The 21,757-nt window shown below is 40.2% G+C and overlaps 2 protein-coding genes across 4 annotated transcripts; one reads left to right on the top strand and one right to left on the bottom strand.

Moving 5' to 3' along the window:
- Positions 1 to 7,466: 7,466 nt before the first annotated feature.
- kctd9a (potassium channel tetramerization domain containing 9a) lies at positions 7,467 to 16,613 on the bottom strand. 2 transcript variants are annotated; one of them, XM_054774255.1, is made up of 12 exons: positions 16,447 to 16,611; positions 16,100 to 16,221; positions 15,977 to 16,020; positions 15,795 to 15,891; positions 15,608 to 15,666; positions 15,396 to 15,524; positions 11,862 to 11,929; positions 11,682 to 11,777; positions 10,741 to 10,890; positions 10,383 to 10,488; positions 10,169 to 10,302; positions 7,467 to 9,196 (listed from the first exon to the last, which is right to left on the bottom strand). In XM_054774255.1, exons 1-12 carry the CDS (start codon positions 16,492 to 16,494, stop codon positions 9,080 to 9,082), a joined length of 1,170 nt encoding a protein of 389 aa, XP_054630230.1. In that variant the 5' UTR covers positions 16,495 to 16,611; the 3' UTR covers positions 7,467 to 9,079. The 2 variants fall into 2 exon arrangements, with proteins under 2 accessions (XP_054630230.1, XP_054630229.1); XM_054774254.1 differs by having other exon boundaries at positions 16,100 to 16,613.
- ankrd39 (ankyrin repeat domain 39) lies at positions 16,457 to 21,516 on the top strand. Of its 2 annotated transcripts, none has more exons than XM_054774258.1 (5): positions 16,457 to 16,914; positions 17,189 to 17,313; positions 17,398 to 17,501; positions 17,581 to 17,784; positions 17,886 to 21,516. In XM_054774258.1, the coding sequence occupies exons 2-5, from the start codon at positions 17,217 to 17,219 to the stop codon at positions 18,030 to 18,032; spliced, it is 552 nt and encodes a 183-aa protein (XP_054630233.1). In that variant the 5' UTR covers positions 16,457 to 16,914; positions 17,189 to 17,216; the 3' UTR covers positions 18,033 to 21,516. The 2 variants fall into 2 exon arrangements, with proteins under 2 accessions (XP_054630233.1, XP_054630232.1); XM_054774257.1 differs by having other exon boundaries at positions 16,458 to 17,100.
- The last annotated feature ends 241 nt before the right edge of the window (positions 21,517 to 21,757 follow it).

The raw sequence follows: 21,757 nt of genomic DNA, 5'->3' as shown, positions 1-21,757 counted from the left end.
AGTCTCAAAGTATTTTGGTTTGAGAATCGACTTTAGAGCATGAAGAACTGGTATCGGAAGTATCAGTGTTTCAGTATGAAGCCACACATATTGCTATTGTTATATACTGTATTGACGTTGTGAATTGAGCCCATGGTGGTAGTAGAGTTACGGTAAAGGCAGGCAGTGGGCAGGGGTGCTGCCAGGAATTCTGGGCCCTATGACAAAAAAAATCACATTGGGACTGTCTGGGGCCCTTGCAATTGTCCTAACTTTCCCCCTCTATACAGCACTCCCGGCCGTATGTTAATGACAAGGAACAGCCCCATCTTAACTGTCAGCTTTCATTGTATACTTCAAGAAAAAAAGTGCAAAAGAAATGACCTTTGATTTTACGCTGTACCTCTGGACCCAGATTGTGTGTGTTGATTATGTCTGATGGCAGACTTAACTCTGCTTTTCAGCAGCTGTTGGTGACACATCTGCACTCCCCGAGATGACCCTCCAGTTATGACAATGAAGTATTAATAGCTTGAAATTGCACCCAAATGGCTATCATGCAGGCACACGAGAAAACCTGTTTGTTTTTTCTTTCCATTGAAATTGTTAACAGAGTTTGGCAAATGTTCTTGGATGAAGTTCAGACGTATTCTCGACACTTGCAACATGTTGAACTGTGGAAAGAGTGCAAGTGCAAGTAACTCGACACATCTTTTGTTGAAGCTGTTTTTGAAGCCCGATCTGACATGTATACCTGGCACGCACTGTGTGCTGCAAAAACACTCCACTAACTGGAAGAACACAATTAAACAGGAATTCACGTTAATAATTGTGATTCCCTGTATGAAAAACATCCTTGACAACTTTGCATGTCCTTTCATTAAGTATGATTTCCTTTAAAAAATTACTATGCATTTACAGGTACTATAATTGTACAGAATGTTCATTGACCAGAAAGTGACTAGGCTTCACCAGAAGAATAGCAAACCTTTTGCAAGTCCTGATGCTGGGGGTCCAGCCCGTGTGAGTCTGCTCTGCAGGGGAACCTGCTGGAGCTGACTCCCTGTCGTGGTTGAAGATCCCCTCTTTCAAACCGATGTCATTTAGCCAATTACTGTCCACAACTAGCAAAAGAAGCTTGGCAGTTTCAATGTTTGCACATTCAACCAACCATCAAACATGCCATGAGCACAATGAGACCCCCGATGAATGTTTGGCCCACCTCCCGGGCCAGAAAAGTGTCGTTTCAGCAACTTGAAAAAATGCGATTTCGCGACAGCCGAGGCACACAAACGGGCGAAAATCGACCCGGCGGAAAAGTGGCTTTTTTTGCCGTCTTTCGCAACAACAAAATTTCAGACAGTGGCTGAAATAACGGCCGAAAATCCACCCGTCTGAAAAGTGGTGGCCGTGCCGGGACCCCCGTGAATGTGTGGTGGGTTTGGCCCAACTGCTGGACCAGAAAAATGAACGGCCAAAAATCCACCCATGAAGATTAAGAAACATATACGTTTTAGAGTGGGCGTCATAAACTGCAATGTGAACGTAGCCCAAGAGATGGATAGCCTAAGACATCATTGGAAGAAGCTTGCAGACATTTTGGAAGAGGCTCTGAAAGAACAGGATGCATGGCCACTCCAGAATTGTCTCTTTTTGATTCAGTCAATCACACTGTAAAATTAATTTCATTTACTGAGAACTTGAAATTGACATAATCTTGGTGAGTTTTTTTTTTAGAGAATGAAAGAGCATCATCATAGGCAAAAAAAACAGGTACAAATGATTTTTTATTTTTAATTTTTGTACCTTTCGGTAATACAAAACTATTTATTGAAGTCGCAGAACACAAACTTCCACAATTTTTCTCCAGGATAAATATAACATAGCACTGACATTTTTGGTCAGTGTATATAGTTTAAAAATAAATATATGAATAAACCTAAAAGAAAATCAAAGGAAAACTTAAACTAGATGAATTTTATTAGAAGAAATATCAAAGCGTTTGGGTGCAAGTGTGACCCTTTCAGGCTGCGGGCACACACCTGGCTGCAGAGAACCCTCTCTCTATTTAGAATGAAAGCCGTTTATTCACTGCAGATGGTATCACATACCGTAACCGTGATGGAAACTTTTGGAAATGTTCAGAAATAGTTTGGCAGCAGACGCTATTAGCATTATATCTTTGACGTAAATCAAATGCTCCGTCAGAGATTTAGCAGTAAATTGTGATTCTGAAATTAAAACTGAGATAAAACTTTGAAAAACGAATTGACAGACAGTGAAATGCATTTGGCTACTGCATGACATTATTTCATTCACATTGTTGGTAGAATGAGCTGCTTTAAAATCATTTGGTACACCATTAAGCAGGAAAAGTTGCCATCACTACTGCGGACTGCTGTCAGGTTTAACACCCTTCCTGAAATCTCTGGCATTTTTGCATTCAAGCAGAATAAATCTTTTAAGTGCAGACATACTGTACTCCAGCTTTGCGTGGTGGTTATACATGTAGTTCATTTATACCCTGTACTTGTGTGCTTGAGTGGACTGTCACCATGAAAAGAATCGTTTTTTTTGTTGTTTTAGAGCTATTACAGTTTTCGTATTTTCCAGACTATACAGGGATGTCAAACCTTTTCATGATTTTGCTGGTCCTGCGACTTATAATCAAATGTGACTTACTGTATACATCACAACACATATATTATTTAACATGCTTTTAAATGTTCATTCATGCTTACTGTCATGAATTAGAATCAACAGCTGCAAAAGGGCGCTCTGGGCTAGCGACAACAAGGATGAAGAATTCAATGAATTCAGTGATGTGGAAAGAGATTGGGGAGTTTGGTGAACTTGCTTACTGGTAAACTGCTTGTTGGATTCGCTGGCTTGTTATGCTACTTTAGCCTATTCAGCCTCCAGGTACTGTATGTTCTTTATGCTATTGTGTCGCTGAATACCGGACACCAATTCAGCCTGTTGTTTGTGTGCTATCGTATACAGTCATCCCTCGCCATTTGTGGTTTGAATTTTGCGTCTTCACTATCACGGTTTTTCCAAATAAATAAATTGATAAATTATTGCTGTTTGGTGGTTGATTCCAACCTATTATTTAAAAAAAAATAGTCAAAAAAATATGCATATTTAATCTAAGCTTAAGTATTTTTGGCGAAATTGCCTAAATTTGATTGCCTAAATTAAGCATTATCATGCTTAAAAATGGCTAGATGAATGAAAATGCAACTTTAAGGCATTCAGAATATGTGATATTTAGTGTAATATCTGTGACTTGTGTGTGTGCCTTTAAGGGACAAGACATGGGAAGTCACGTGCAGTGTGTGCCAACTTAGCGACTTTCTCGCTAAATTTGGTAACTTTCCAAACCCAAACGTTGGCAAAATTGAGACGAGCCCTAATGTTCTTTGTGTCCAGCAGTGGTTTTCGTCTTGGAACTCTGCCATGCAGGTGGTTTTTGCCCAGTGTCTTTCTTATGGTGGAGTCATGAACGCTGACCTTAACTGAGGCAAGTGAGGTCAGCAGTTCTGTGGATGTTGTTGTGGTGTCTTTTGTGACCTCTTCGATGAGTAATGGCTGCGCTCTTGGGGTAATTTTGGTTAGTTGGCCACTCCTGGGAAGGTTCACCACTGTTTCATGTTTTTGCCATTTGTGGATAATGGCTCTCACTGTGATTCGCTGGAGTCCCAATGCTTTAGAAATGGCTTTATAACCTTTTCCAGACTGATAGATCTCAATTAAGCTCATGTTTTAACAAGGAGACAATCAGTTTTTTGACACAGGGTTATGTCGCTTTGGATTTTTTTTTCTCATGGCATGGAATGTCAGACACAACGTAGTTCTGTGGAAGTGATAAGGTTTTGACTTCGTACTTTGTCCTTCTTCCCTACTCAGATTGAAACACTTTCTCAAGTTTGGAATAAGTAAATTGGAGAGGCTAACTAGTTGGGGCTAACTAGTTAGGCTAACTCGGTGGCTTGCTTTGCTGGCGGTGGCCGTCTCTTTCTTTCTTTCTTTCTTTCAAAATATATGTTCAAGTAATACCTGATGTGTTTGTATTGTCATGTCATTAATGTGGAATATCAATAACTTCTGTCACTGTGTACCCCTACTGCTCTAATTAGTGTGACACCTTTCATTATAAGTTTGGGCCATGCCTTTGCACTTCCCTTTTTGTTCGTGATCCCCATGTGAGAGGTAGGCGTCAGCATGGCTCCAGAAATGTGTGTTTTAATTTAGTTGAGAAACTTTATTTCTTGTCCTTTCTTTTCTTGTGTTGTAATCTGTGGCACTCTGTGACTGCGCCATTTGTGTGTTGCTTCCATCAGTAAAACGAAGTGCAACCTTAGCAACCCTGTGTCTGTCGTCACTCCTCATGCACAACGCAGAGAGACAAACAACATCGGTTACACTTGGTTCCGTGACGACCCCGGGGCGCGCCGCTCGAGTGGCTGCCGTCCGCTGCTCCTCGCTCCCTCTCTCCTCTGCCGGCGAAGACTAAGGCGCACGCTCCCGCGTGCACCCGGGGTGTGGTGACGTGCACGCTGCTTTGCAGTGTGTGCGTGATATTATTTCGTGTTGGTTGGTGCTGGCGAAGGTACTACTACTACTACTGGCGAAAGTACGTACTACGGTAGTCTAGTGGTTAATCACCGAGTGTTGGCCACAGTCACACTCAGGAGATCGGGTTCGACATGTGTCCGAATCTCGGCATCGGCATTTCTGGGTTTCCTCCCACATTCGAAAAACATGCATGTTAGGTTAATTGGCAACTCTAAATACATTTGTCATCGCCTGCATGCTACAGTGCCATACATACTATTGATTTGTCTAGTGGGCTTTGGGGCAACATGCTCAACATGCAACTCGACAAAACCTAACATCCGCAATCAGACTTAATTGGTCCTGCGAAGGTGGTTATCAGCATACTTTGTCAAGTCCAGCTTTCGGCTTGGTGCTAAGTGCGTTATGAGGAGTTCCCAAAAGATTATGACTGCTAAAAGCAACACCGTAGGCGCCGATACAGTGAGGGAGGACTGCTGGCATGCCAGCATGCAGCATGTGAATGTGCAAGTTAACACTGATTATTATAAAAAAAAAAATACACTAGTTGGCTTTCCGTTTATCAACGATCAACACTGCACAACTTGGACATATTAACACTTATTAAAAAAAAAATCCATTGGAGCAACAACTTTCGTTTTTAATGACATATTTTAATCTGCTGTATCTCGTTGTGACCACTAGATGGCAGTGTTTTGCTTGTGACGTGTTTTATGGCGACTTTATTTTTTTTCCCCTTTTTATACTAAGTGTTTTAATGCAGTTGATTGATGCCTCAAAGTGTTTATTCCTCCAGCAAAAATTGTAATATACGAAAACTAACAGGCTCAGTACTCACAAGGACTCCTTTGACATTTACATGGGTTAAGAATTTAATTTGTTTTGAACAACCGGGCCCTGGTGTTCAACAGGTTGTGCCAATGTTTGACAAGGTTCTGTCCCTTTGCAACGCTTCCTTGGCAACCAGTCAGAGACCTGGAAGCCGACGACCAGGAACCCGTCAGACTGGTCGACTCAGGAACCAGCAAGGTTCTGAGTCCTCCTCATGTAGAGTGTGTGTGCCTCCAGTGACCACTCAACTCATGCACACTGCCGGCTCTACAGACTGGGCCACAACTGTTTTGGTCCTGGCCACATGAGACGTGAGGGCCTGCAGGCCTCCCATTCCCTAGCCATGCCACCATCTCAACGTAGTTGAGAAACTTTATTTCTTATCCTTTGTCTTGTAATGTATGTAGGGGCACGTTATTTTTTCATATTGACTGCATCATTTGTGTGTTACTTCTATCAGGTATGCTATTTTTGTCTCACTTTGTGTGTAAAGGCCCTTTTTGTTTGTGATCTCTAAGTGAGAGGGGCATGTTTTTCAGACACGTTGTGACTGCATCATTTGTGTGTTACTTCCATCAGTAAAACGAAGCGCAGCCGCAGCAACCCTGTGTCTGTCGTCACGCCTCATCCACAACGCAGAGAGATAAAATCCACTGGTTACACCCAATCCATCCCCCAGGAGGGCAAGTACACTCCAACGCCATCACAATTCATCAAAGTCTGTGCATGTGGCCTGTTCATGGCTTTGTTTTCTTTCCCCAAAAGTTCTGTATCTGGGGACCTGATACACTTGACTAGGCTTTTTGATCGAAACGCTATCCATCTAACTGACTGACTGATTTGCAGCTTCTGGATGTCATTTGGTTCTGGGGTGACTCTGAGGTCATACCACAAACACGTACGCACGCATACACACACACAAACACAAACTTCAAATGCATGTGTCAAAAATAATGTTTAATGAGCAATCAAATTATATTATTTTAAAAGTCCTTGGTTCAGTTTCCCTGTCAGCCACATTGCCCTAAAAAAGAACGAAAGGATGTTTGCTTGGATCTTTTACAGATAATTGCAAAGTTTCTAGATACCAGTGACCTGCAGTCATGGGAGAGATCATGATGAAAAATACAGAAAATTATAAAAAAAAAATGTGAATACATATTATTTGTCCATTGAACTGTACTCTATATGTATTTTCTGTGTGATTCCAATAATTTAAACATTTTCTTCAGTAAAAATCACTGAATTTGCAGATTTCTTGATCAAATACAGGGAAGAAACTTATGGTGAGGTTACCGTGAGCGTGGCTTATCGGCAATTGCATACGGGAGGCACTTGCTGTACCACTGCATCCTGAAGGGATGGGGGCGTGCATGAGCTGAAAGGTGCTTGTCACTGACTTCCTTCCACAGACTGTTTTTGTTTTCTTTTCTGCATTTTTTTTTTTTTTTTGCACTGAAGATGTTTATAAATGTGACTGCAAAAATGGAGGATTATATGCCCAAACTCACCACGAGCTAGTCAGACTTTTACAACAAAGTATCAGGACCTTTCCTGAACAAGGAAAGGCTGCCTGTACTTCATATACAATAAAAGGTACAAACAAATGTTTTTCAGTCAGTGCCTCACCGGCCATGAACCTCACTGCACGTCACCACTACATACATTATTTATGAATACAATAAATTAACTTACATTAAATCCTTTCAGCCTGCAAATTTTGGCTAAAGTGGATAACATTCCACAAGCCAAAACCTTGCAAGGCTTGTCCAGCTGCAGGAAGCCATCAGCCACCTTTAGAGGAAACAAACATATGGCTCAGATATGCTTACAAAAATGTAAAAATAAAAAGAAGGGCGATGAGAACAGCGCATGCTTACATTGACCTGCTGGTCCAAATAGTTGTCGAGCCCTCTCTTTCCTCCAGGGTTCAGTCCATATGACCAGTGCTGACTGTGGCTCTGTTGCATTGATGCCTCCAAAAGCAGCAGCCACAGAACCCAGGGTTTCATCGCTACTTTGTTCAAGTAACCATACATTTTGCATGTTAAAGCATGTCACGGATCTATTCGAACAAATAATTACACATTTTCAAATTTAGCAAAGTCTCTTTTACCTTCTTTGTAGGACGGCTGCTTTCTGAACTGTCTGCCTTCTTTGGTGAACCCTGAGTATGTTCCAAAGTATATATGCTGCTTGCTTTCCCAGAATAGCCCATCATTTCACTGCAGGGGCTCACAAAGTGGGATTAAGCAATATTTCCAGTGACCTTTAGAGCACATAAAATGGTAAGTGTCGTCTTGACCACTAACACTGGACAAATTGGCACTTGAGAAGCTTTTGTATGGTTACATAATATTAATCCTTTGCTATTTTCCAGTAATTTTTGTACAAACTCGCATCATAAAAAACAGGCATCTGTTCTTCAAAGGAGTTTATTTATAACAGTCAGTTAATGGAAATATATTTCCAGTCAAGTGCAATAATGGTTGACAAGGAGAAGCATACCCCCGGTCCTAAGCATAAAACAAACAACTTTTGCGCCATATACCAGTCACAAATAAATAATCAGCATCACTTCCATTGATTTTCACACTCATCGTGACATAAACAAACACCATCATTCACGCTCACAGGTCGGGTACCTTCTATTAAATGGAGTAAATAGTATTGCATCAGCACTGAGCTATAGCGAAATGTTCTTGGCCAGTCAAAGACAAGTACACTCATGCAAAGATACACCGTCCTCTTCCTATATACTGTTTTTTGGGAGAACGTTTGGAAGCACTGGATTCAATATACATAAGATTACACGATTTACAATGTTTTTTGGTGAAAAGATACATGTATACTTGTGCAAATAGATTCCAAGCATGATTAAGTTTTTATATATAGAGTATTAACTACAAGAATAATACCAAACATGTGAACGTGACCTTCTGCCATACCAACACGAATTAGTCTCTTAAGAGTCTCTTAGAACTTAAGATATGACTGACATACAACATTTTAGTATGCAGTGCCACAGTTGAATACATGCAAATGGATCACTGACACAAAAAAAAGAGGTAGATCCAGAGCGCACAAACATAAATAAGCTTTTTGAGTGTAGGAAAAGTATTGCATATCCGAGCTGTGTTGACGTCTAGGCCAATCGCATAGGTTCAACACTTTGACTCTTTAGCTTGTGCTATCCTGTGGCTTTGGCTTGCATTTATAGTGTGGTATAGTAGGCTACTTTAGGAGAAAAGTACGGCAACAAATCCATTGGTAAGAGACTCATACTGGTTCGGCAAAAGCATTCCGAGACTGCAGCCATAGACTGGTTTTAACTCCTACTAATACGAAGTAACATACACATATCTGTAGGTATAACATATTAAATACTGATGATTGTAGCCACTGGATTCAATCCAGACACTGAAAACTGAAAAAAATTGCTTTGTGATGTACTGTACGTATTTGAACAATAGACACTGAAATACATCCTAGCATCCAAAGATACAAACAACCCTGGATAAATAGTGAGAGATATTTAAAGCTAACATATCATTGGTGGAATGGAGAAGTGCATACCTGTGTTAAAAACAGGTCAAAAGAGCTGGAGGGAGGGAGTTTGGGGAGTTTTAGGCAGTTGAGGGAGGAGTGAGAAGCCAGCTGTGGCTAATGGGACTTGCATGAGAGTGTGAAGTTATCTGACACTCTGCGACATGTGCAGCGGCGTAAGCATCTCTTCAAAAATGGCTCCTTTCACGTTAGACCCTCTCAGGTTAGCCTCCTGTAGATCACAACCAGACAGGTCGCAGTTCTGCAGCCAAGAAACACACCACACACACCAAAAGGATAAAGTATTAGTGGAACCCTCACAATGAAGTGAAAATAGTCTCCCTAAGCCAAAATAAAACTTAACACGTTCTTCCTTGGCCCGTGCATCATCATGTGTAGAAATAACATATTTTTGCATAATCCCGTTAACTAGCATACTGCTGTGATACTTATCGGTGATGCATTGGCATCTTAGCAGACCCAAACTAATTAAACAAAATGTAAAATCCTCTTTACAGTTATGTTTTATCCGACCGCTTTACTGAGATATCATCGTTATCATGAGCCATGTATTGCCAATTGTATCGTATCGTGACGTACCCTGAGATTCCCAGCCCGAATACATAACCCAATTACCTCAGACATTTTTTGTTGAATGGGATTTTTTCCAGTTATATTCCTTTATTCATTCTTTTATTTGTGGCGGCCTGCCATCAATGGAGTTGGACCGCCACACTTTTTTTTTTTTTTTTTAAGATTTGGTGCTACCAGTTGGACGTTGGTTATAAACCTATTATAATGGGACGGTCTGTATAGCTTGTCGTTACAACTCTGTGCAGTAAGCAACGTAACTCCTTTTTACCCATCCACACACAAACACTGAGCCAAAGTTTACGAAAATCTGCACTCTGGCTGGAGTTTCATTGCCAATTACGCAAATTAGACAATGATGTCATCTCCAAAATTATAAAACATGACTTATACATTGCCTGTACAAACAAAAAGGTTTTATGATGGTGGCAGTTTGACCCTACAACTATTTTTTTTCTATTTCCAATATTTTCCTATGGAAAAAAACAGTTTCAAAACACAAACAAAATCAGACATCAACAAGTGCCCTCTGTTCGACCTCAGAGGTTCTACTAATTGGTCTTGACAGATAATCATTATCGGCACAAATCTGGTTACATTAGCGGCCTATAAGTGCTAATCCCTTTTGATGGCCTCAGTTTACCTCAAGATCAGTCCCAGCTAAAGTGGCGCCCCGCAGATTGCAGTTCTTCAGCTTTGCATTTTTCAGAGTGGCCACCCGCAGGTTAATGCCGGTCATTTGACTTCCTTCCATGTCGACTCCTTTCAGGTTGGCTCCTATTTGCAACAACGTCAGTTTCTAAAAAAACACAAAGTGGAGACCACAGCTGCTTTGTTCAAGATTTGTGATAGATTACCTTCTAAATTAGCCTTCAGGCCAGAAGGATCTTCAAAGTTGCATCCTTTGAGAGAAGCTCCCTCGGCATTGGAGCAGAGCATCTTCACACCTTGTAAGTTAGCACCCTTTGAAAGACAAAATATTAAGAATATTTGCCATGCTTTATTGACTATGTAAATATTAGCTCCCATTCGTAAGATATTGAAGATAATTGTGTCAAGTGTGGGTCCATATGTCTGAGGAGGCAGGAGATGTGAAGTAGACAAACACAACTTAATTGATCACCAGAGAGAATGCAGACTATTCAAACTCCCAAATGACACACAATGAACTGCATGTTATGTTCACAATAGCAAGAAAACTGCTTTCAGACTCACATCCAGGTTGGCTCCGGATAGATCAGCCCGCTCTAGATTGGAACAACACAGGTTGGCATGTGTCAGATTGCAACGACTGAGATTAGCCATCTTGAAATTGATGTAGCGCAAATCGAGCCGGGACAGATCAGCACCACTGAAATTAAGACCCTAAGACAAAATTGTCATACACGCACACACACCCACCCACAAACACACACACCCACACACACACATCATTGCATAAGTTAATTTAATATAGGAGAGCAAAATACAATGTAGTTTTAGTAGGCATTAGAATTTTTGAGTGCTCAAAGTTTCCCACAGGAATGCAATATATCTGTGGTGGTGGGTTGCCAGGTTGGTGGGGGTGGGGAAGTGGGAAGCAGATGATGTTATCGTCAAATTTGCGTAACTGGCCATGACGTATATGCATGTGGATGCTTTCGGGTATACCTGTCAACATTTAAATTACCCCCCCATCCTCCAAAAATATAAGCAAAAGTGACACTTTCATAGTAAAAGGTTTCAAAATAAGTCTCCTCATTAACATGCTTTAACATGGAGAATTCTAACAGCTAGCGCCAAAACTATGTGTGGTGGCCCAAATTTATCTGTGGCGGGCCACCACAAAATAAATGAATGTAAAGGAAACTTACACAAATAAATACAGTAACATTGGCTTTAACACTACAATGCGGTATTTAAAGGCTTCTCTTCATTTTGAACACCTATTACAACTTATTATGCACTGGTACTAAAACTTCACCATGCATACTGAGGTGTCTGTTCCACTTTCACTTTTAAATCTGTGACTTTACATACTACATCATGCACCTCAATTAGATTTATATAACCAATAATAATTGATCAAATCTACAGGATTTATCGATGCTTCCAAAAGACCAGAGTGATGATGCCAAATTATGCAATAAGTCAATTACCATTTTAATTTGCATTACCTGGCAACGAAGCTCAGACTTGGTGGGTGTTGCCAAAAGAAAACGAACAAACTCTTTGCGGGAAATGGGAGAGTGGTCTTCAGGAGGCTGAGAGTTCTGGTATAAAACCATGGATATGACAAGTCAGCACTCACCTAAGAGATATGAGGATATTTGTTGCAAAGCCATGTTAACATTTACCTTGATGACTACTTCCAACTGATCGGCAAGTTGCTCAATTCCAAAGAACCGAGCCTCCTCAAGAACACCTGGAAAACAGTTTTTACCTTTATACCACACCTGTACTTAAAGAGATACTGTAAGATTAGATAGAACATTGATTCCTTGGCAGGGCTGTACACATAGCTTTTTCACTAGAGCACAGAAAAAATGTAGGAGCAATGTGAAAGTAACAACATTTTATTCTTAACACTCAAACAATGTACACAGTAACACAAATGTGCACTCATACGTATAAACACAATCCCATCATAAGGCCTAGATCTCCCTGGGACTGCGGTCCACAACTATTAATGTATAATACGTAGTCTGGCATAGTACATGCTGTACACACATACTAATCCCAGTTCCCAAGATGGGGTCCGCGTTGGGGTCCAGCAATTATAATAGGGGGTATGTGAATAAAAATGAAAAACAATTAGCGCCGAACACTCACATTTACAAGTGTGCCTGAACACCTCACGGCACAATGGAGCAGAGCAAATAATTAAGTTTGTAGATTATCTTGTGCATTAAGAGTGTTTCATCTTGAAGACTTCATTTATATTGGTTTTCAGGCTTTAGCATTGGTGCAGGAGTAGGGGGTACATGGCTTCAGGTCAAATGTCTGAAGGGGAATGCGACTGTAAAAAGTTTGGGGACATAAAGTTGGTATTATTTCAGGATGATACCACTACTTTTTGTTCTGGGGAAAGCACACAAGAACTAATTAAAAAGGTCAAGGATGAAATGGCCATATTAAAGACATGGTTTGTTAAAAACAGATTATCCTTGAACGTAAGTAAAACTAAAATAATGGTATTTGGAAATAGCAGAAAGGATACACACAATCAAATACAATTAAACGGGGTGGATATTGAAAGAGTGAAAGACAATACATTTCTGGGGATCATAATAGACGAAAAAATGAGTTGGAAATCTCATATCAAAAACATACAACAAAAGGTGGCGAGAAATACTTCAATATTGAATAAAGCAAAATTTGTTCTTGATCAAAAATCACTCCACACTCTTTACTGCTCTTTGGTATTACCATATCTAACTTATTGTGTGGAGATATGGGGCAATAATTATAAAAGCAATCTTAGCGCACTCATGTACTGCAAAAAGATTGGTGAGGATAATTCATAATGCCACGTATAGAGAACATACAAACCCTTTATTTTTAAAATCACAGATACTAAAATTTGATGATTTAGTACATTTTCCAACTGCTAAAATAATGCATAAAGTTAACAATAACTTCTTACCCAAAAACGTCATACAGTATTTCTCTATAAGAGAGGAGAAATATGATCTGAGAGGAAAATGTAACTTTAAACATTTATATGCGAGAACTACGCTGAAAACCCACAGCATTTCAGTATGCAGAATTAAGTCATGGAACGGATTGAGTGAGGAACTCAAGCAATGCACCAAGATGAGCGAATTAAAAAAACAATACAAGCAGTTGATGATCGCAGAAGAGTCTTGATTATATTATATTTGTCCTGTCATGCATGTTTTTATTTTGTTATTATTACACTGATTATTACATGGAATATATACAGTCAAACTTGTCTATGGCGGCCACTAGAGGGAGACTGCAAAAGTGGCCGCTATAGACAGGTGGCCTCTATAGACAGGTTGGCGTCCAGTTTGAATATTGACCAGTAGAGGGGAAGGGGGGGGGGATAATAATGTTGACCAGTAGAGGGCACTGTGGGACTGTGGATAAAAGTTGTACAGCACTACTAGGCTTGCTATTATCCACGACCCACAGAACAAAGCTGTGCTAGTAATGTCTTACGGTTGTTTTTAATATTTTACTTTTCATACGGCAGAGTGTCATTACAGCTTTAGTTCATCAGGAAGTGACGGGAAGTGACGGTGGGCGTCCCGAGCAGGAGAGCTAGGCTCAGTGCTAGCTGTGAGTTTCGAGAGAGTTGGGAAGTGTGTTTATGTTGGCGTGGATGTAAAGTCCTGCAGTGTTCTCCGCTGTTAATAAAGCGATTAAAGTGCATCGGCGACGTGAGTCTCTCCTTCCCCACAACAAGCGGCATTACAGTATTGACACACATTGTGCACATTGTCTCACACCAGGAAATAAACGGTGTCACTTGTTACAGGCATTGCCTGGACAGCTATGTAGTGGGGCTTGTTTAAACTTTGGCTTGTGGGCAAGCAGGAAGGAGAGACGATGCTGAGAGATGTGTGTGTGTTCTGAGCTGCTGTCTGGTGGCCGCGTTCAATAAATAAAGTTGGCAGAAGCAACAGGAGAAGTTTCCTTCTTTGCTTTGGAGCTGAATAACACTGACAAGTTAACAGACTAGTAGCGAACGGAAAAGAAGATGGCTTTTTTTTTGTGTCGAATACAGAAGATGAGGACTTGGATGGATTTGTGGATGAGGATTGATCAAAAATAACGTTAGTACATTCTAAAATACTTCAATTAAGTACAACCGAAACCAGTTTTGCTCTCGCTGCCTTTTTAACATGCAGTCTTGTATTGTAGCGTCGCTGGGAGCACGTCCTGTTCCCAGTGTACTTTGCGGTAATGTTTTGGTGCAAATGCTCTTAAAGTTACATGTTTGACCAGGAAATAGCAAGCTCAAAAGAAGACGGCTTTTTTATGTGGAACAACTGACAGTTTGTGTGGATCTTGTGAATGATTGTGACTGAGCTAGGACTCAGTAATTAAAGTCTACACACGACGGCTTCATTGATTGAAAAACGAAACTTTTTCGTGCATGAAGCTTCTACTTGAGTCGGTAATTTGGCCGCTATATGCGGTCAGATATTGACCAAGGGAGACAAAATGGGTGGCCGCTGACCGCGTTAGACAGGTGACTGCTATACACAGGGTCTATAACATGTAAATTTGCTGCGGGGGATTTTTCAGTGACCGCTATAGGCAGGTGGCCGTTCTATAAAGGTGGCCGCTAAGACAGGTTTGACTGTGTGTGTGTGTGTGTGTGTTTTATATATATATATAAAATATATTATCATATTAATTTTTTCCAGCATACTTAAAAGCAAATTGTACATCCAACTTAAGAGTTGTAAGAATATCCACTTCATGTTTTTCTTTATCTTCTTGTTTATTTACACGCGCGCACACACACACACACAATTATAAAGCCATTTTTGTGATGTTCAGAGTGTCCCTGAATGAGTCTTGCGTTCTTGTAATGAGAATGAGGAAGTGTCGTTCCCAGGATGTGTGTGAGTTGGAAATACACACAGTATATGGTGTTGGAATTGTACTGCTGTTGATGTGTTCAGGTCAGAATGAAGTTATAAAAGAGCGTCAAACTCTGTGTCACTATGTGGGGATGCTCGACTGTGCTTCTATCTGCTGTCATAACAGAGAGGCATGCTTGCTCTGGTGCGCATGCGTTAATTACACCAAAAAAAAATTACATAATTAATTACATTAATTAGTTACCGTGGTTAATGCGTTATTTTTGACAGCCCTGCTATATGTATATTTTATAGTTAGAAAATTGCCCTTACCTCGTATATTTACACCCTCATTGATAATGAGTTGACCATGCCGCAAGTAGTTAAGAATAGGCTCGAAGTATTCAGGACTGCGGTCAATGAGGTAGGCTCCATGTTCATCTTGCTTGTTCCCCCACACATCTGGGGAAAAGATCCAAACTTACTGAATAAACCTTATCCAAAGGCTCACAATTAAACCAATGTAAAAGAGTTCTCCAAATTACCTTTCTCTCGAAACATGTGAGCAAGCATGCTCTCTGGCTCTTTGCTGACCAACGTGCTCCTGATAGACACGGTTTGGTAAGATATATAATGTGGATAGTAAAAAAAAAAAAGTGTGCATAATGGCTGAGCAAAACTAAAGTGTGTTATGCAGACTTTGCTGTGAACAGGAATTAAAGCATCACTTACCTGGTCGTGGTGAATAGACGGCCACCGATATTGAGGGTCAACCAGTCGGTGTGAGCACCTTGCTGATCAGATGAGACTTTGACTTCACTCTGACAATCTGTGATCCACATGGGACAGATTATTTATTAAGATTAATCTTTAGAGGTCAGTCAAGTCAGAGCTGCAGTGATGCCAGCACTCACCAATAAATGGATCACCTTCTGAGACATACAACACATCATCATCTCTGACAATCAGACAAAGAGGCACACAAATTATTAAGAAAAAAACGTGATCTTATTGCCATGTTTTTGTTCCTTCCTTACCTGATTAGGGCAATGTCATCTATGAGACCTCCTTTTCCATTATATAAACAGGAGGCTTTTATCCCCAACTTATTGCTGGCTACAGATAGTAAGTCAGACAAGGCCCCATATACTGCTACAACCTGATTATAGAAAACATTGTACATCAATTTGTGTTTTGCAAACTTGAGACACATTTCAAGAAAAACGGGCAATGCACAAGGATACAGGTTGTACTAAGCTGTAGTACTTGTAAAGTCTGATACGTTTAGGATACAGTATGAAGGAATCAAAATTCGTCGGAACAGCAAATGACTTTAGCAGCCAATAAATACATTACAACAGGTTTTGCGGACTTATTTACCCACCTTGCCATTTTTAGACGTACCGTTAACAAATAACGTAACTCGTCTCATTATTGCTCTTTGGTTACTTGTAAATCGGTCTCAATTTTGACCAGTGTGCCTGCCTGCTAGCTTGTACCGCATAAGAAGCTCGCTCGCTAGTATTGAACGGTCAATAACGCAACACTGATGATACCTTCATGACAAATCGGAATCTCTTTAAACAATATGATACTACGATTACAGTCTTGCAATTAGGACGTTCACATGCTTAAATTAACTAGAATTTAATTGTATAATGTACTATTTAGAACAAATGTTACACATGAAGATTGTTGTATTTTCCTAAATGGATATAACCCTAAAATACAACAATTTTGAGGAGCTTTGAACGTCTCTTCCGACTGCCGCTCTGTGATTCGTCAAGCTGAATTTGACGTCATTACGCTACACGTCGTAGTTGACGTACCAGGAAAAAGAACATTGAATCGTGTCGGTATCCTTTATTCAATTAGAAATGATTGGGTGACTATATTTCAAAACAAATTACGCGCAACAATGTATTATGTATCACGTCTCGTCTGTAAACTTTATTTTTTGGTTTCGTATGGACTTGTAAATGCAATGCAGTTTTACTGACCAATTCAGATAAAGTCCGAAATAGGTAGAAATGTTATTGTGAGTTAATTCGTTCATTGCTAATTCATTAATAGCTATGACTACAACTAATATCCAGCTTCAGGTCTGAATCAGTTTTTACTTTTAGTTGTGTCAGTGGTGCAGAGACGAACACCATGGCTTCTGGTGGAGAACATAGTTGCTCCTGCTGCTCACTTCCTGTCTCCTCTTCCAGCGTTTACCAGACAGTGAATGAGATAGATTTTGAACGAGGTATGTAATGTAGTGTATAACTATCAGGCTTATTTTGAGTATAGAGATCACTGACTTACTAACCAAAGTCCTGATTGTATGCAGGTATCTGGTCTGCTGCCATGGATGGAGACTTGAAAAGGGTCAAATCATTGATCCAGAAAGGCATCCATCCAAACCTCAGAGACGCAGCAGGATACACAGCTCTAGTCAGTTCCCTGACAGATGACTTGTCATTCTGTTGATTTTGTCTGTCACTAAAACACCATCTTTGCATTTTTGTTTCAGCACTATGCAAGTCGCAGCGGCCATCTAACCGTGTGTGAATTTCTTCTGGAGAATGGTGCTTGTGCATCTCCTCAAACACCAGGCGGTGCCACACCACTCCATCGCGCAGCTTTCTGTGGTCATCTGGATGTCGCAAGTTTGCTTTTGCATCACAAAGCAGATCCAATGATCTCTGATGATGATGGTGCGTCTCCTCTACACAAGGTGGGAAGGTCAATGGCAGTTAAAGAATTACGCTGAGTTGATGACACAGGAGAATGTCAAATCTGCTTATGCTTTAACATTGTTGTTAAATGCTCGAGCAGGCTGCAGAACAAGGTCATGAAAAGGTGTGTCAACTGCTTCTTGAGGTCTGTCCAGCACTGTGCAGTCTGAAGAACAAGCGACTCCAGCTACCCTACCACATAGCCCCTCAAGAACATTTGAAGAAGCTCCTAAAACCACCTCTCTAGCAAAAAGATGTTGTTATATACAACTTTGATGACAATGCTCTAGAACAGGGGTCTCAAACTCAATTTCAGTGGGGGCCACTGGAGGTAGAGTCTGGATGAGGCATAGCCGCATCACGTATTGGGAGTAGGGCCGGGAATCTCAGGGTACCTCACGATACGATACAATTCACAATGCATGGCTCACAATACGACTAAAGGGCTGCCCCTCCCCCGGTCCATGTGATAACACCACTGTTAGTTCAGTGTTGGTGTTTATTTGCCCCTGTAAGTAAGTAACACTGAGCTTGCACGGATGTTGTGGGCTGCAGTTACACTGCTCTTTGATGTCCAGTCGCGGGCCGCAAAATCCGATTTGGTGGGCTGCAAATGGCCCGCGGGCCGCGAGTTTGAGACCCCTGGTCTAGACTCTAGAGCAGGGGTGCCCATTACGTCAATCGCAAGCTACCAGTCGATTGCCAGGATTGTTTGGGTCGATTGCATAAACGTCACTTTGTAGATGTCATATGACATCAGTGAGCTGACATTATCCTCCCCTCTTGATTTGCTGTTGCTCCTCCCGCGGCTAACATGAAGTGGTGAACTGACGTTTCAAGCTGCACATGGAGATGCAACTTTCATCTTTATTATTCAGATTACGGGTAAACTAACTCGGCGATAAGATGCCTACAGTATATCTATAACAAATCCGTCCGTTCACTTGTAAAAGTCAATTGTTAAAAGTCAATTCTTTGATGGCTTTGCTTTGTATCCTGAACTCCACTATAGAAATGTGTTTTTTTACATTTCTGTTTCATAAACTATTATTTCATGATTAATTGGAAAATGTGCTTTAATTTGTTGCCTTGACTTCAACTATAATATCTTTTGCATCATCATTTTCATTTCTTGTATATCGGTAATGTTAGATGGCAAATTGTAACTGGGCTAATGAACTGTGTGTCCTAATGAACGCTATGTAGCTATTTTGACTGACATATTACCGGTACTAAGGTTATGTACACATTTATTGAGGATGTGTGTGTAATTATCTTTATTGCCGTATTGAATTGAATTGTGAATTATTGAATAATATGAACTACTTTGATTACCTGTAAACTTTGAAACTGTGCCTGTGAAATACTAATCATTAGTATAGCAGTTTCAAAGTTTACTGGTTAGATTTTATATATACTGTATGTTATACACAGTGTGCACAATTATTAGGCAAGTGATTATTTTTGACTATATCATAATTTTATCCATAATTTCCAACTCCAAGCTGTATAAACTTGAATGCTTATTGGATTTAATGCATATCAGGTGACGTGTATTTGTGTAACGGAGGATGTGGCCTAAGGAAATCAACACCCTATATCAAGGAGTGCATAATTACTGTATTAGGCAGATTCTTCTCTTCAGGAAAAATGGGCCAGGTGATTTAACTGACTCTGAAAAGAATTGTAAAAAGTGTTTCAGGGGGATGCAGAACTCTTGAAATATATAAGGTGTTGGGGCGTGATCACAGAACCATCAAACATTTTGTTGCAAATAGTCAACAGGGTCGCAAGAAACATGTCGAGAAGAAAAGACTCAAATTAACTGCCAAAGTTTTGAAAAGAATCAAGCATGAAGCTACCAGGAACTCATCCTCCAGTGCTGCCATATTCCACACCTGCAACCTACCTGGAGTGTCAAGTGCATGGTGTTCAGTGCTCAAAGACATGGCCAAGGTAAGAAAGGCTGAAACCCAACCACCTCTGAACAAGGCACATAAGTTGAAACCTCAAGAATGGGCCAAGAAATATCTGAAGACAGATTTTTCAAAGGTTTTGTGGACTGATGAGATGAGAGTGACTCGACTGAGCAGATGGATGGGCCCGTGGTTGACTCAGTAACGGGCACATGACTCCACTTCGACTCAGACGCCAGCAAGGTGGAGGGTACTGCTATAGGCAGGTAGGATTAAAGATGAGCTAGTTGGACCTTTTGGGTTGAAAATGGACTCAAAATCAACTCTCAGACCTATTGCCAATTTTTAGAAGACACTTTTTTCAAGCAGTGGTACAGAAAAAAAGTCTGCATTTTTCAAGAAGACTGATTTTTATGCAAGACAACACTCCATCACATGCGTCAAAGTACTCCACTGCGTGGCTGACCAGTAAAGGCCTTAAAGATACAGTGAAAGTAAACAGTACACCTCTCTGAACAGTGGTCTGGGAGGCTGTGGTTGCGGCTGCACAATATGTTGATTTTGACCAGATCAAGAAACTGACTGACTCTGTCAATGGAAGGCTTGGGACTGTTCTCGAAAAGAAGGCTGGCTATATTGGTCACTGAGGTTTTTTTTTTTTTTTTTCCAGAAATGATTTTGTAAATTTTGAGTTTGTTTGCCACTTTAAAAGATGAAAATTAACAAGTGAGATAAAAAAATCTTTGTTTTTCATTTAGTTGCATGATAATGGTTTACATATTGTACATATACATCCTTCATACCGACCGCTTTCAGGCTCTACAACACCTGCACCACCTGAACCATGTTGTTTTCACTATGTATTCTTTACTTGCGTATCTTGCTTGCTGCTGTAACAAGTGAATTTCCCCGCTGTGGGATAAATAAAGTACAAATACAAATACAAATATACAGATATTCTCTTAAGAAAGCCGAAACTTCACTTTTACTAGTTACATGTTCAGGTTTGAGGGTTTAACATTGGAATTGGCCAAGAGCACTGCAGTTGTACAATAACAACATTAATCATCAAAAACACAACTTGCCTAATTGTGTACACAGTGTATAGTAAGAGGAAGATAATTTGGACTTGTAACTTGCATCCTGAAGAAGTGTGTCACCCCTGACATACACATACATAAAGGTAAATGTACATAAATACTTAGATTTATAAATTAAATGTATACTGGAGGTAGATCTTTGGGACTTGATCTTTGTAAAAGTAGTTTGCAGGCTGAAAAAGTGTGAGCACTCCTGGTCTAGACTGACTGAGCTCAGCACACCGTGGCACCCCAAGAGCAGGTCAGGGTTCTATGCCTTGCCGAGCAGCACTACTGTATAGCAGTGCCCAGCTAGCATAACTAGCACATCTTCAGGAAACAGTCCGTGTTTCATATTTTTTAAATGTAGCAATCTTGTGTATATTATTTTTAACATTTATTTTTAAAATGAAAAAAATTAAAATTAACTTTAACGTTAATTTAAAAAATTAAATTTTAATATTTTTAAATTTAACAAGTATGTGTCACCTTCAAAATGAGTAAGGAAACAGCAACAATCTACGATCTTCGTTACGAAGAATTCAGAGCAGAATTTGTTTTGAATCCAAAGAGGCTCTGCAGTATTTCCCACACAATGCAGTCCAAAGTGCAGCCCGGGGGCCATTTGTTGCATGCAGCTTGATATTTGTTGGCCCGTGGTACAGTATAGAAATAAAATTTAACAAAAAAAATCCATCAGAAATTGAAAAAATAAAGCAGAAAGGCAAGATGTAAAGCGAAGAAGCTGAAATGTTGATACTAAGAACTAATAATGAAACAAAGATTTGTGTGTAAATATATATAAATAAATTATGTTTTCTCTGTATGATTCCAATCGTTAATTTTACATTTTTTCAGTAAAAATCAGTGAGTGCACACTGAGTTGGAGCATGGTGCCTGCCAGTTTGTTTGTTAGCATGTCACCAATAATATAATATTCCAAAACCATTATACACCATGACTTTCTGCAATCCATG

The sequence above is a fragment of the Dunckerocampus dactyliophorus genome, chromosome 4 (assembly GCF_027744805.1).
Source record: "Dunckerocampus dactyliophorus isolate RoL2022-P2 chromosome 4, RoL_Ddac_1.1, whole genome shotgun sequence".
NCBI classification, from domain to species: domain Eukaryota; kingdom Metazoa; phylum Chordata; class Actinopteri; order Syngnathiformes; family Syngnathidae; genus Dunckerocampus; species Dunckerocampus dactyliophorus.
The sequence above is the reverse complement of the archived record's forward strand: the minus strand, read 5'-3'. Positions and strand labels throughout refer to the sequence as shown.